The sequence below is a fragment of the Sminthopsis crassicaudata genome, chromosome 2 (genome assembly GCF_048593235.1).
Source record: "Sminthopsis crassicaudata isolate SCR6 chromosome 2, ASM4859323v1, whole genome shotgun sequence".
In the NCBI taxonomy this organism is placed as follows: Eukaryota; Metazoa; Chordata; class Mammalia; order Dasyuromorphia; family Dasyuridae; genus Sminthopsis; species Sminthopsis crassicaudata.
In genome coordinates this window covers 642,086,790-642,103,404 of record NC_133618.1, presented here as the reverse complement: position 1 = coordinate 642,103,404, position 16,615 = coordinate 642,086,790, and the positions used below count along the sequence as shown (strand labels likewise).

Genomic DNA, 16,615 nt, shown 5'->3' with positions numbered 1-16,615 from the left:
GAGCAACACGCTATTCAGCCTGAATGCCTGCTCTTACCCTGTCCCCCCCCTCCCACCTCCCACTCCCCCAGCCCAGCCATGTGAATTAAGCCCTGGTATACAGTTACTGTTTGAAAAGCATGGGTGGAGTCTCCCGATGTAATTACAGTTTCTCTATGGAATTCTGTTTTGAACTTTGAAAATATATAAATAAATGAAAAATTGACATCGAGAGAGGTTAACAAAACGTGTAATTATGATATAAGCCCGGGATTAGAGTAATTTTGGTTGAGCATTTACAAGTAGTGTACTTTAGGTATTAACTTTTAATAAGTAAAATTCTTTTTTTTATTGCAGTTAAAACAAGATTTAGCGATTTTGTATCTCCTCTTCACAAGCAATAATTCCTTTTTTAAAAACAGACAGATGCAGACGGGGAGTGGGGGAAGAAGAGTGGACATGGGAGAAAGCAGATTGTTAACTAGAGAGTGGATTGTTACCTTACAAGGAACTCATGATTATATTCATTTCAAATTTTCATCAGTGCCAGCGACTCCTCATTGATTATTTTCTGTTGACTAAAAAGTAGAATAATATTATACACAGCTCATGTAAGGGTGACCTACTGGAGTTGGGAGAAGAAAACTTCTTTTTCTCAGGCCTGTATTTTGTTAAAGTAGTGCTTTGATTTCTTTTCATATGTGGGTGTGGTTGAAAGAAAATCTCTGTTCCAGGAACACTTTGTTTGTCTTTCACTAAACAAATGTGCAATTTATCCATTCTTTATTCATTCTTAGATTTATCTGTTGGCCCCATTATGAATTGGAAAGGGGAAAAATGCACGGCAGAGCATTTGTTGGCAGGCCTTGTTGCATGGCTAACTTTGCACCAAAGTGTTTGTTTGTTATGTGTACATAAACATGCATATATGCATATATATGATTCGTATGAGTAAGAAAAAGTAATTTGGTAAACAAGGGGCTTGGAATTTATATGAGAAAAATTCTCTCAAGAGTTTTTCCCTTTGTGCCCAGTCAAGATGCTGTGTCAGGTTTTTAAAGGTTCTTAGTATCCAGTCAGGAGGAAGTTAGTTTAATATAAAGACTTATGGTAAAATCATGGAGTCGTAGAATTTTAGAATCGGAAGAGAGCTTTGAGACCATCCATGAACCCTTCTTCATTCTACCCTGACCCCCAAATTTATTTTATTTATAAATTGGTAGATTCCCATGCGTAGTCATAAATAGTTTCCTTCCTCTTCCCACCAGGTCGAACAAATGTTTCTCTTCACTCCACAAAGAAATGACCAAATAGTGGCCCTTACTTCTGGGCCTTACGCCTGCCCGGAGGGCTAACTCTTCGATTTTCTGGGGAGCCAGTGGGGTTTGGCATCTCGTTTGGTGGTTTGAGAAATTCATGAGAACCCCCTTTGGGGAAGGACTCATTAGGAAGAAGGCTTGTCAGACTTGAACTTTGCTTTGTCCGTACGGTGCCAACCCTCTGATCAGTTCTCTGGGCTCAGAAATCAGTCCGACAAGGTTGTTGATGAAATCTTGTCGATAAAACAACCAGTTGATTTAATTCTTTCCATCTGTGAACCAGTTGTTTCGGCATCACGTGACTTTGCTGGAGGTGGAGAATAATTCTGATCAATGATTGTCACCCATTTATAGACTTGTTGAATCCCAGACCTAATGCTGGAAAGGTACCATTGGATTTGTTAGAGGATGGGAAAGCCTTTGTTTAGAAATATGGGTTGCAGGGGCAGCTAAGTAGTACAGTGGATAGAGCACCAGCCCTGAAGTCAGGAGGACCTGAGTTCAAAACTGGTCTCAGACACTTAACACTTCCTAGCTGTGTGACCCTGGGCAAGTCACTTAACTCCAATTGCCTCAGCAAAAAAAAAAAAGAAAGAAAGAAAAGAAAAAAAAAAGAAATATGGGTTGCAGGAAAAAAATAAATAAATAAAATTATTAAAAAAACAAGAAAAGAAATATGGGTTGGTACTCAACAATCAATATGCATTGATTAGGCACTTTCCATGTTTCAAGCACTGTACTATTACTGGGAATACAAAGAAAAGACCAAGATAGCCCCTGCTCTCAAAGAGCTTACACCCTAATGGAGGGGACAATGGGGAATAAGTAGGTACCAACAAGAAACATACAAATGGAAAATGGGAATGGAGTAGACAGAAGGTAATCTCATCAGGAGAGAAGGGGGACAGAAAGGCTTCCTGAAGATGGTGGGATTTGAACTGAGTCTTGAAGTAACCTAGAAATGGAGATGAGAGGGCAGAGCATTGGAGACATTGGAGACAGCCAATGCAAAGGCATGGAAGCCTTACAGGGGGGTGAGTGTAGATGGATATTAGAGTATATAGAAGGGAGGATAGTATAATAAGGCTGGCAAGGTAAGAATAGGTTAGATTCTGAAAAGTTGGCATTCCAAACAGAGGATTGATATTTGATCCTGGAGGTAGTAAGGGAGCCATTACCAAAACCCATGGGAAATTCTGTTCCACAGCTGGTTGTTCTCTGCAGCTTTCCATGCAATGAGTTGTTCTTAGCTCTAACTAATCAGGAACCACTGTCCTCGCTGTGAACATCATGAAACACTCCTGACCCTTCATTCACATTTGTGCTACCTCGTTTTGGCAGGAGCTTTTGGTCCAAGAGCCATGATGGTAGGAAGACACATAGACAACTGAATAAGCAAGGAGAAACTTGCTCACAGTTAGAGCTGTCCCATGAGAAAATGGGTTGTTTGGGAGAGGATGGGCGGCTCTTGGGTGAGATAGTGAACTGGGATACCAAGGACACCTTCAGGCACAGGTTGCCCAGTGTGGTATCCCAGTCCCCCTGTAATATTGAGACTCTGTGATTTGGTGATCAACCAAGCACCTGGAGTAAATGAAAATGTGCTGAATTCATAAAAGTACAAAGCATTACAATATGAGCAACTGTTATAGATTGCTGGGCAAATGGAGAATGAGTCTCTGCATGTTTCAGTTAAAAGGGCATTGACTGAGTTTTGGTTAATCAAGAAGGACTTCATGGAAGAGGTGAAATTCCAGGAATTGTTTAAATAAAGAAAGGATATTCATGGAATTTCAAGGCATGGGGGCTGGAAAGATATTAAATGACTTAATTCCTAATCCCAAAGAGTTCCTAACATTCGTAACAACCAAAGGGTTGATGTCTTCTTGAAGGGATCAGAGAAGTCCACAAATAAAGTGGAAGAAAGACCCAGATTTTGATGCTGGCACAGCTACTGGGCAAATCACTGTCTCTCTGGGCCCTATATCCTCATCTGTAAAATAATGAGGGGGAAGAATAAAATATGGTCTTCAGTTACCTATCCTGATCTCACTCTTACTGTGGCAATTTGATTATGATAATATGATAAAAATGTTATGGAAGAACTCAGAAAAGATTATTTATATATATATATATATATATATAGTCAGAAAAATATATATGAAGTCAGAAAAGATATATATATATATATATATATATCTGCAAGAAGTTCATTGAGTGTAAAAGGAGGGAGTGAGGAGGGAGTAAAGAGAGCATTGGAAGTATTTTGTGAGGAGATCCCAGTGTCAAGGGAAAAGATCATTGAGTAATGGAGGAATAAGGCTGGGGAATAAGAGTTGTGAGCATGAAAGTCCAAAGGGATCACATGAATTTCTTCATTAAGGAATGACACCAAAGGCTTCTTTCTTCTCTTCTTAAGTCATTAAGTGCTATTATCTTTATCTTCCAACTTTCATCCTCAGTTTCTTCATTTATAAAATAAGAGGGTTGGAATCAGTTGCCTTCTTCCTACAATCCACGATGCCGTGATCTAGGGTGACTGAGGCAGCCACAAGACAACTCACTCAATACCAATGAAAGCCATTGCTGAACCTCAGTTGGGATTTTAGAATTTCCTGGCTCCCGGGCAAACCATCAGAGCTCAGCCCCTCTCTTATCTGAAATTTCTTCTTGCGTGGAGAATTATAATAGTCCAATTGCAGCTTTGCGTTGCCTGTTTAGATGGTGCTTAGGTACTCTTGAGTTTTGACAAAGACTGGTGGATGTTCACACTTAATATTCCGTAAGAGCTTTAACTCTATAGGAAGTACCTACTTTACCCAAAAGCATGAAACTATTTCTGGTCTGCTTTAAAAATCTCAAATTAGCATGTCTTGGGAGACACACTCTATCGTCTTTAAAAATGGCTTCTAATTTTGGAACTTTCCTTCAATGTAAACATATTTCCTTTTAATTAAGTGTGCCAGCTGAAGAAGTGGCTACCCACAAACTAAGCAGGAGGCTAAGAAATGTAAACTGTAAAAAGATGTCATCTTGCAAGCCGTGAAGCATCTCCATTCGAGGAGAAACAAGCAGCCCGAAGAGCTAAATGAACATAAATAGAAATACATCTGGGTATTAGCCTCTTATCTGAAAAGGTCACATCCGTACCTATTGGTACTGAGGATGTTCTATCATTATATCCTCTCCTTCCTAATACGTTTCCCACTGGTTACCAGATGGCCATAATAGTGTCGGTATCCTTAACAACTGTCTTGTACAAATCCCTACAGCATGGTAAGGCCTTCAGCTATTTTTCCCTTTGGAAAAATAAGGGACATATCTGGGAATTGGTTATAGCAGTCCCGACGGTGGGTTTGTAGAATGCCGCAGCGAATGGGGCCCTGGGATGCCCAATCTGGCAAGAGTCAAAAAAAGGATGGATTGTGTGTCATTTATAAAGTTTAAGATGATGGACTTATCCATGAAGAGCTCCATTTGGTGAATGGGTGCTAAATATAGCAAGGTGTAAACAGGCATCCAGAACATCAAGAACGGGCTTCATTAAAGTCGCTGAAGCATTTTCATCAGACTCAAGTTGGTTCTGATTGAGTCCTTTAACAAGGGCTCTTGGGATCTACTTCTCAGCAGGGTTCCCTTCGGTTTGCCAAGTTGCCAGATGGATTTGGAGGATTCGGGGAACATTGGGAAAGGGGAAGAAAAAGCGCGACTAGCTGGGGGTGACTAGCATGGGAGAGAGTCAGGGGAGGGGATCGTAGTGATGATAATATTTAAGGCCATAGAAAGCTGAGAAGAAGCCCATGTGCCTGATGGACCTGTGGAGGGAGGGAAGAGGCGTGAGCTGTGGGATCTGATGAATGAGGAGTGAGACGAGATGTCTCATTGCTGTATTTCACACCTCATAGAAAACACAAGCTGGAGATCGAAAATGTCTTGTGATCACGTGTTGGTTATTGCATGAACGGCCTTCTCCATGTGAAGATGGAGTGTAATCGAGGTCTTTTCTTGTCTTTCTAGGTGAGGATGATGAAGATTCCAATGTGATTGTCCTCAGCTATCCCCAGTATTGTCGCTACCGTTCCATGCTGAAACGTATTCAAGACAAACCGTCATCAGTGCTAACAGACCAGTTTGTCTTGGCCCTGGGTGGAATTGCCGTGGTCAGTAAGAATCCACAGATCCTTTACTGTCGGGACACTTTTGACCACCCAACTCTTATAGAAAATGAGAGTATATGTGATGAATTTGGTAAGTCTTTCTCTTTTTTTTTTTTTTTTTTTTTTTGTTTCCCATGCGAAACTTTTTTCTTCTTTCTTTCGAATTATTTATGACTCCTAAAAAGAGCAGTGATGGTGAACGCCGCTCATTTTCACGTCTGCTGTTTCCACCCAATTACCGTGGCAAACGAGAGTTGGCTGTGGATTCTTACGTGTGTTCGGGTGTCTCACAACCTCTGTTTACCATAGGCAAAGGGGTTATTATTTCGAGTCTACAGACAAGTTGTTGAGCATATACAGCATGAAGCTGCTTGTTAGACCTTGAAATTGGACTTTGGGAAAGAGCTAAAAGTCAGAAAGCTTCCTGTTAAACGAACTTGAGTTGTTGGGGTATTGTTTTTCCTTAATGGTCACTCACCTCTCATTGTGGTGCAAGACTATATCGTGGTTCTGTTGTGGACCAGCAGACATGTCGGGATTGTCTTTGGTGTATTGGTTTTTTTCCTCACGAATCACTCGGTAACTATGAGTCATTGTGTGTCTTTCATTGTCATTATTCAGATAGAATGAGATGTCCACTATTGACATTTCAGAGCACCATTTTGGACATTTTTTGCTTGCTTAGGATGGAAGAGATCTTAGCAACCATTGAGTCCAAATTCTCCCCCCACGCCCCGTTTAACAGCTAAAGCCTGGAGGTGGATAAACAATTTTGCCAAGGCCATGCAGATAATAAGTATCAAAGGTAGGATTCTGAACTCAAGTTTTTTGACTCAGAATTTCCACTGCCTTTGAAGTACAAGTTTTGACATGTTTTTAACACACACCCCCCCCTTATCATCCAGGCCCCAAATATTGTAGGGTTCTAAATTGTTGCTTACACCATCCTGTGACTTGTTCTGTGTCCTTGACTTGGTTCCCTCAAATGGGCATCCAGTTATAGGGCGGTTCGTTGTGATGTATATAGCCACAGTGATCATTCTTATAATTTCACCAAGAGGCTTCATTGAGCTAACCCCCAGTATCCCAGCATCCCCTCTGGTAGAAGTTGAAGAGATGGAGGGATAGGCCATGATTAGGTCAGTGTGCTCTGGAACCCTAAAGCCTGTGAACAGCCTGAAGCCATGTTGTTAGCTATCATTTTACCTCTGGAATCCATAAGACCATCCAATCCCTCCCAGTCTTTAAAAGGCAAATACTGACTAGAAAAAAGGGAAGAAGACTATATCACTTCCCCATTCCCTTTCCCGGTATGTAAAGCAAAGATATGTGAACATTTCAGTACAAATACATCTGCTCATAATAATAAATGGTAGATGTTTCTAGAATATCTTGGAAATAAAATTTGTATTTAACTAGATAAACGTGCATGTGTGCGTGCATGTGCATGGGTGCATGCACATGCTTCTATCCCTCTTTTCAGTCCTCCTCTGAGCTTCCCTGCTTTGGCCCCTCAAACCACCCTCCCCAACCCCCACCACCCTACTGAGGCCTCTAATTTACTGACACAAAATAAAACTGAAAGAATTCTTTCCCTCTTGTTTGAGAGCATTTGAAATTAGAATTTCACAATGTATTGCAATGAAAAAAAAAAAAAAGGTTTTAACCTTTGGGGCTAATTTAAGAGTTATTAGTCATTGAGTTTCAAAGCTCTTACCATTAAGATTCTTCTGTAATTTGAGAATTTAACAATTCAACAGTGATCAAGATGGCTGTTCGAGTTACTAAATCCATTGAAAATGTTTCTTTCCAAGCCTGTGCCTCTGACTTTTTGAAGCCATGATTTCTTGAATCTCCTGGTGACACAGTTTATTTTAATGTTGTTTTTCTTCCCAGGCCTCTTAAAGTGGAAGCTGTCTTTTGCAATACTAACTTTCTTTATTGAGGGCGCCTTTAAAGAGCTTCTGGGATATCTGGCCATAATAATTAGAGCCCTAGATGTTTCTGGAATGGAATGCTTTTGAAATTCCCATAGTGTGCTGTGAGGCAAATAGCAAATTTTCTAGGGAATTTTTTTTTTCAAACCATTTCTTAATTTTGGAAACTTTGAGATTACCTGTCTTCCCTTCCCCCTGTGGAATGCACATTAAGTTTCCAAAGAATATATTTTTAAATCTTCTGGTCTTGCCAGGGAGCTACAGGCTGAAGGAGTTGGTGAAAATGTATGGCTACGATTCCTCCCCACAACTAGCAGTTGGTAGAAGGACATAAATTTAATTAGTGACTAGCATTAAACAAATGTTACTAATATTAAACACTGCCAGATGACTGAAACACTTCTGTTTGATTACCCAAAGTGCCAGGGGGTTCACAGATGAATTTGTTGCACAGTATATATATTCTGTACCACACGTCTGGTTGCTTCAGTAATTGGTCAGATGTAATTTAGGTAACAATTTGCCTGTGCTGTGAAAATCAAATTTTATTAGCCATATCACCTGGTGGATGAATAGGATACCTGATGGCAAAAAGTATATGGTACTTAGTAGCTACACCTTTGACATATGAAATGTGTAAGTGTTTGTAGAATACCTCTCAGTTCCCCATTGTAAGGACAGTGTCTGTTTTCCTAGTTCTAACAAATGTTTATTTAATCAACCAATATTTCCTGAGCCCTTGCTACGGGCTGAGCTCTCTGTTAGGTGCTGTGGGGGAGAGTGGTATAAAGCCAGTTCCCTATGTCTGAGGAGCTTTTAGTCTGCTTGGGAAGACAGGAATTCTCTCTTTCTGCATTTGTCTCTCTCTCTCTCTCTCTCTCTCTCTCTCTCTCTCTCTCTCTCTCTCTCTCTCTCTCTCTCTCTCTCTCTCTCTCTCTCTCTCTTTCTCTGTATCTCTTTCTCCATTTGTCTCTCTGTCTCTGATCTCTGTCTTTCTGTCTCTGATCTCTGTCTCCATTTGTCTCTGTCTCTGATCTCTCTCTTTCTGTCTGTCTCTCTGTCTCTGTCTTTCTGTGTCTCTTTCTCCATTTGTCTCTCTGTCTCTGTTTCTGTCTCGTTGTTCTCTCTCTCTCTCTCTCTCTCTCTCTCTCTCTCTCTCTCTCTCTCTCTCTCTCTCTCTCTCTCTCTCTCTCTCTCACACACACACACACACACACACACACACACACACACACACACACACACACACACACACACACACACAGAGTCACTCACTCCCAAAGGCTAATTGCTAATTGACAATATGCACACAGGGAAGTATATAATTAAGCATCAGGTGAACAATACAGACAAAAGATGCTATGGGGGTTTAGAGGAGGGAGAAATAGAATTAAGGTGTGAGCCAGAAGAGTCATGGAAATATTTGTGGTTGGATATGAATTGGTCATGGAAAAGTTTATTGGGGAAAATGTATTATACAAGTGTGTTTATTTTCTATATTATATTAATTATATCATGACACATTCATGTGTTATTTATATTATTTGAATATATTATGTATAATTTAAATAACATATATTATGTAAATATATAATGAATGGATAGATAGATGTATAGTTATTTTTACAAAGCCTAGGTCTCCCTATTTCACCTGGCTTGGAAGGGCAAAAGGGCCACTCACAAATCACTCTGGCTAATACAGATTGGCATGGGGGCTTTGTCTTGCTCCATTTCTGACCTCCTCCTTTAGCAACCTAACACTCACTGCACCCCATCTGGGGGCCCATCAATTGGTGGATTTGGTATAGATAGCTGATCATTCAGCCCATGGCTCAGAAATCCCAAGGGAACCCACCAGCCTTAGTAGCCAGGATTGCTTTGTTGGCATTTGCCAACACACCCAGCTATATTTACATAAGATAGAAAGTTGTTTTATATTTTATCTATTAAAATATATAATGTTACATATGATATATAATACTATGTAATATGTATCATATAAATATGTATTTTCTTACAGTCCTTAAAATAACATAGCTTCTTGGTGCATAACATCTTACAGAGCTTTATCCCCTGCCAATTGCCTTCACATATTTTATCTCATTTGTTATTTTAAAAAAGAACAATAGGGAGGAATAGGAGTATTCTACTCATTTTAGAAATAAGGAAACTGAAGCTCAGAGAGTACCTATGGCAGATTAGCTCGAGAAAAAGCCAGGTCTAGAATCTAACTCTTCTTACTATTGGACCAGTGTCCTCATAGACAGAAAGTTGAAAGGGATCTTGGCTGTTGTCTCATTCAGTCCTGACATTTTACATATTGGGGAAGTGAAGTTGCTTGGCAGTTACTTGACTTGCCCAAAGTCATGGAAGTAATCATGTGGCAGTTGACGTTAACAGAAGTTGAACCCAGGTCTTCTGGCTGCAAATCCAACACTCTTTGCCATCCTACCTCCTGTTGTTTCTACCAACCCATCATGGCGGCTTTTGCCAATGTTATGATTGGTATATTTTGTTTCCACCTTTTTTAGAAAGACACTACTACCCATCATCCCGAGGATGGGCAATTGGGTTTGTTTCTACAGATTGCCTTCTCTTATCTGCTTCCTCTCTTTAACAGTGGGGAATAGACTGATGAACTGGGAAGTATGGCCAAAAGGACAACCTTTGGTCTCTGGATAGGATTTTCTCTCTCTTCTTAAACCTAACTGCTTCATTGGCCCCATGCCCTCAAAAAACAGGTCAACTTTGTTTATTTAATTCAGGAATCTAGGTCTCATGGGTAGATGCAACATATCTGTCAGAGTGTACCCCTTTTTTTCAGAGTGTTCCACAGAATGAAGGAGTTTCATAGAATAGTAAATGTGATTCATGTAGATTTACAACTATTTATTATAAAACTCCATGAATTTTTCTGAAGCCATTTAATGAAGTTTGATTAGAAATTTTTAATAGAAAAAGAGGATCAATGAAATGCCGTGGTTTAGTCCAATATCATAAGAGCACCATTGAGATTTCTGTTTTATTTACATTGAGATATTCAGAATCGAGTAAATATAGCTTGGTTTTAATTAACTGTCCTCCTTCCTTTGGAAAGGTTATTTTAGGCTTGAAGGGTTTTGATAGCAGACCATCTGCTTTCTTGACTCCGTTTTATTCAAGTTCATTCCTTGGTTACAGCTTTGTACAGATTCTAAGACTGGGGTCTAAAGCCTAAATTGAGGCGTATTAATAAACGGTGATTGAAAAGACTCAACATCTGGAAACAGATTGTATTCCTTGGCCCTCTCAGTTATTCTACTCTTAAAAACTCATGTGTTCTCTACTTAGCTTGGAGAATTAGCTTATCTTAAAACTAAAGAAATAGGCCACCCCTCCTTCCCCCTGCCAAAAAAAAAAAAAAAAAATTGGTTATCAAATTTGTCATTAGGAAATGAGATCACATAACAGTTGGTAAAAGTGAAAACTAAAGGCAAGAGTTCTTAACCTGGGGATTTGGGAGGTGGTGTTTATTTTTTTTAAATTATAATCATATTTCAATATAATTGTTTTCCTTTGCAATCTTATATTATTTATTGATTCATTTATAGATAGTGACGAGTCTTTAGGCTTCACCAGAGAGGGCCAAAGGAACCTATGGTAAAAATAAAAACACCCCCAAAATTCAAAGTCAAGATCCCTTCCATTAAGACAGTATTTTTTTTTCCCCAAAAACTATAACCAGTTCAGTTCACGGTCCTTACCCCCACTATCGTAGTAGAAATTCAGAGAATCGGACCCCCTTTCTGTCCACCCCCAGGTGCTCAAACATTTCCTTCATTTGATTTATGAAATGTACATTGTCATTTATAATGTGTTGGAGTGTATGTTATGGCAGAAGGAATTGCCTCCCCAAAACCCTTTATCTTTTTTTTTTCCTTAGTAGAACAATAAAATGTACAACACCTTGTAATGCATAGGGTTTACCTTAATATCATGTAGATTGATTTCACTTGTGTAAAGTGATGACAGTTCAATCTAAACAAAGGCTGGGGGGGGACAGGGTACCGGAGAAAAATGGCTTGCTCTAAGGTACTGGCTCCTGTCACTGAGATCTAATAGAGAACCCAACTTGCATAAATGCTAGCAAGACCATTTCTTGTAGATTCCAGGAAAGGCCACAAGGTATAATTAGTTTGGATTCCTTTGTCTTTCTAAATTGGAAAGATGCATAGGAAGTTGTATTCTAAAGCTAACAATAATGATGGTAGTAATAGTAGGAGTAGGAGTAGTAATGGTGATAGTGGTAATGGTGGTAGTAGTAATAATAATAATTAATAATTAAATAATAATAAATAATTACCAATAATAATTAATATGGAACTTTAAGGCTTACAGAATATTTTATGCATATTATTTTATTTGAATCCCACAATTCCCCTGTATATTATCATCCCTCATTTTCCAGATGGGGAATCTGAGGCTGAGATCCTTAAGGACTTGCCCATCTAATAATTGTGTAAGGCAGGATTCAGACTTGTATTTTTTCCTAATTCCAGGTCCAGTCTCTGTTTTCTAGGCCCCTTAGCTTATCCGAGTTGGTCATTCTTGACCAAGACTAGGAGTAGGCCAAAGGAAAGTCTTTCCACCTTAAAGAAGTTTGAACTTTGTCGAAAGTAAGCCTGTTCTTTTATTCATTAGTCTAGGTATCCACATTGTGATCTCAAGTAAGGGTCATAAGGATTTCAGAATTTATTTCTACCTGTTCATAAACACCCCCTTCCATTTTTGCCTGCAAATACCATCTCTCAGGCTCAAAGCATCATTAGATAGATTCTTCAGAGGCAATTGTCAGGAGAAACTTATGTAGCCCAAGACCTGTGAACTCTTCCACTTGTGAACAAAATATTAATTGGGAAGTGGGACATAATTTTCCCCACTTTTTCTAATCCACTTTGAAGGTGCTTAGTTGCTGTTTCTCCTTTTTCACTTTCCTATTAGAAGAAAATATATGCATTGAGATAAAAAAGGAAGGAAGAATATCTTGAGTTTTTATGAAAACAAGAAGGGGATATGGGGAACCAGCTAACCCTAGCTGCTTCTGCTCCAGATATTCCCCTGTATTCACTAGAAATGAAAGGAAAGGTAAATGATTTGTTAAAGACATTGAGAATTTATTAGCAATTATACTTTTTGGTCTCTGTATATTTCTTTGATCACAAACTCCTGGCCCCTCTTCATAAGAATGTGGCCACTGTAAATGTACCCATGCCAGTTGTTATCTTACTGATCTTTCAGATAACAAAAAACCCTCAAATTTATCTTTAATTAAAGATAAGCAGTAAATAAATTTTTCTTGCATGTTATAGACTAGTTATGAAAATGAACCCAGCCAGGACACAGCGCTGGTTTTTCTTTGAAGTCCTATATAAATTCAGACATTTTGGGCGCAACTTCATCACAAGCCCCTGTGATTCTGAATGTCTCACTATCTTTGGATGTGTTGCCCAAAGAGATTAGGGAAGAAAGTCAGGAAATACTGCCTCTAAAATGCAGTCAGATGCCTTCTCTCTTAAGTATGTAATTGGTAATTTATCATTTGGGCTTTAAGAATATGATTAAGCCAAGAAAACCAGAAAAAGCTCCTCTTTTGGCAGAGTTTTAGAAGCTGAGATACCACGACAAAGGGTTATAGCATGTAAAAACAAAGCATATCTACTAATGGAGAGAATTCTGTAGTTGCTTTTTAAGTGATTGCAGCTTCTACATAGATATAGCATGTAGGGAAGTAGGATGAGTGGATTTTCTCCTCTGTATTTTTTTTTAAAACAAAAGAACATTTTAAAATTGTTTCAGACTACTTTTTAATAGCAGAATGGACTCAATGGCTTATTAAAAAACTATCTGGACTCTCGGGTACAATAAACTCTTGTTCACCCCAGAAGAAGGGATTTGTGACTATATTGGCTAATCTTTCACCAAACATTTCATCTAGAAAAGTAGGAAAGTTATATCCCATTACATTAGGAAGATCAACATAGTCTTTCTGCTGAGAGAAATGGACATTTTTATCAATAAAAAAGCACATGAGAAGAAATTGATTCTTTGGAAAACATTAACATGCAAAATTATTAAGGCTAGGGGAAGTCACATGGTGGAGAAAGAATATACAGTATTCCTTTTCATAAGAAAGCCCTTTGATAAACAAGTATACTTATTCTCATATTAACATTCATCTTTAACCATTTCCTAAGGTTGCATTTTGTAACTTGGGCTATAGGGAGGAAAGCTTGTATTGTTACTAGTTAGAAATGAGCCTCTATTAATGGATAGTTGCAGCCCCTTTTATCCCACTGAGCAGCAACTCACTTTTATTCAACAGGGATACAGAGCGTTTCCACTAGGTACTTAGTATCACCCGAAGCACTACAATGGCTCCAGGAATAGCATTATAGCATCTTAGATTTAGGAACGGAAAGGATATTGGAGAGCACAGTATCTCCAAGAGCTAGTGCTTAGTAGGGATGTAGAGATTGTCTATTCCAAGCCTACCTTTTACAGATGAGTAAAATTGAGACCTGGAAAGAATGACTTACCTAAAGTCACATAGGTAATAAATTGCAGAGTGAGAATGAGAACAAATTTGATTCTCCTTCTTCTTAATCAATACAGTCATAGAGAAAGATGCAACCACTCTTTTTCCAGGTCAGAGAGTTTCTTTAGGGGAGAAAAGATTCACTCATGGGAAATAATGAGCTCACACGTGTGAACGTACATCGTCTTGGCTTTAAGAACATATTTGGGCCGAAAAAGCCAGAAAATGGCCCTATTTTGGCAGAGATTTTAGAAGTCAGGATATCCAAGGAATTCAGTGTATTTGTATGTGATGAAGTCAAACAGGAATAATTTAGATAGTAGAATATGGGGAGAACGTGGTGGGCAGTGGCTTGTATTGGCTGTGGAAGAGATTCGGAAATGACAAAAGAAATTATCATAACTTGGGATTCTTAATCCCAAGATCAATGGGCTGTGATTGAGAACTAGTCACAAAGACATATAATGCTTTCAGCTCAACATTTTAAGTGCTGAAGATACCTAGAACTCCATGAAGGGAAATAGGAGGCACCCAGGTCTCCCCTAACTTGGTGTGTGTTGGAGTTGGGTGACTTCCCAATGTTGTCCTTCTAACCCTTGCTACAGTTTTCTGCTTAGAAGGTGTTGGAATGCTCAACTTGGCAGCTTTTTTTTTTTTTAAATAAAAAAATTATAGGTCGAATTTCAAAAACTGAAATGTAGGCAAGCTTTCCTGTTTCTGTCACATTTGGATTTCTGCAACATATAAATCATTTCCCTTTTTCAAATTAAACTTTGCTTGCTACGATTTGGTAATGAGTTTGCAAAGGAGACCAAGTAGCCAAATTCTTGACATGAAAAAAGACCGTGTCGCTTGTTCAGGAAATCTCACCACTGGTTGGCATTGCCCTTGATCCCATCAGCTGGGCTCCGTGCTCACTTTGGTTGTGGACACAAAATCCTCCTGCTGAGATCTTCCCTCTCTTCCAGTTCTGTCTTCCAGCTTCCCTGGTGAGGAGAGGGATTTGATTGGGTGCAATATCAGCAATATTCATGCCACTTATAATAACAGAAACACTTACCGCTCTCAATGAATTATCAGATATTTGTCATATATTTATCTGTGCAAGGACACAGTATGACATGGCGGAAAGAAAAGTGGACTGGAAGCAGTTGCATGAAAACCTGTCTGTCCCAGCCTTTGTTTGACACCCTCCAATGAAGTCTGATCTCCTGTCTCTCCAGATGCCCATTCCTCTCTGTAGGGTAGTTCTAATTGTTAGGAAAATTTTCCTTTCCATAAAACCCAACTCAGACTCTGTACAATTAAGCCCAAATGGAGCCATTTAAGGTTAATCCTTCTTCCATAAATTAGCCTTTTATATATTTGAAGAGAATAGTTATATTCTTCAGAATAATTATCTCCAGTTTCTCAGAGTGAGGAAAGTTACTGCATGGTGCTCTGGTCCAGACCTGGCTCAGGCTATTCTGATCATATGGACTCAGATTGGGAGCAAAATGGGACAACATATGGACTAACATTTTCCACAGAGGGAGAGTTCACTTAACAGCAAGACGGCAAGAATATTCAGCAAGGACATAACACTGTTGGAGTTATCTGGAGGCCCCCTTGTCTCTATATAAGTATTGGAGGTGATAGCAAGACCTGGACTGATGAATAGACATAGTGAAGCTCTCTTCAGAACAAGGTTCCTTATTTCTCCAAAGTCCACATGAGGACCACACGCTACAAATATGGAATAACCCATCTTCTCAGAGAGGATTGAGGGACTTTTATCAGCAGGCAGAATGTAAGACTTTGGGAAAAAATAGTAAGCTTTTCTTCTAAAATGTCATGGTTGCCTTTTGGGGATACAGAGAATAAATAGAGGCCACCTAGGGTGGAAGGTGAGAGAGCAAAGTCAGCTGGGATTTCAACAAGTGACAAAAAAATATCTCGTGGAAGTTATGAATTAACCATAACAATCACCTTAGCTTTGGTAAGAACTCTGGAGGGTTTTAGGGGCTTTCTCATCATTTTTTTTTTTTTTTTACTTCGCCATCTTCCTTCCTTCCCTAGAGTTTAGAGCCCCTTTAGTATAGACTTTATATTTTAGCTGTTTCCCTGCTGACTTAATTATTCTTTTATTAAATTTACTATCATTATTATAAACTCAACATTTATAGTAAACACCAATTAACCAGCAATTGAACCAAGCATGGGGTAAATCTCTGTAAAAACTCAGCCTTTATTTTAGATATAGTGGAGAAAAATATACATAATCCCATACATTTAAGCAAAATAAAATCAAACTGACATTAAAACAAACTGTTGGTCTTCTGGCTCCTGCCAGCACTTTCTGATGCCCCATTACCTTTCAGGTTGTTTTATTGAACTTTTCATAGTGTAGCTAATGAATAAATGTTCTTGAGATAAATTTCTGTTTTGTTCTCATCAAGGAGTAGATGGTCTTGGTTCCTGTGGGGCAGACTTTTGCAGAAAAGGAAATGTCTCACTCAAGAGAGCTTTATTTCTTTGTAATAAGAAATCTCTTAAGAGCCATAAGAAAGATAGTGAAGATGTCCAACCGATCCATTCTTCATTCAACCCAAGATTAGGTTCTTTCTAACAAAGGAGGGAGAATGACATACAAGTTGGGCCGAATCTTCC

At 38.9% G+C, this 16,615-nt stretch overlaps 1 protein-coding gene across 3 annotated transcripts in view; it reads left to right on the top strand.

The window, feature by feature from the left end:
* The window catches only part of ARID5B (AT-rich interaction domain 5B), a 210,307-nt gene that overhangs the window by 89,753 nt on the left and 103,939 nt on the right, over window positions 1-16,615 (top strand). For all 3 annotated transcript variants that reach the window (XM_074296641.1, XM_074296643.1, XM_074296642.1), the window contains one exon: window positions 5,316-5,546. In XM_074296641.1, coding sequence (XP_074152742.1) covers window positions 5,316-5,546 — 231 coding nt within the window. The remainder of the gene's footprint in view (window positions 1-5,315; window positions 5,547-16,615) is intronic.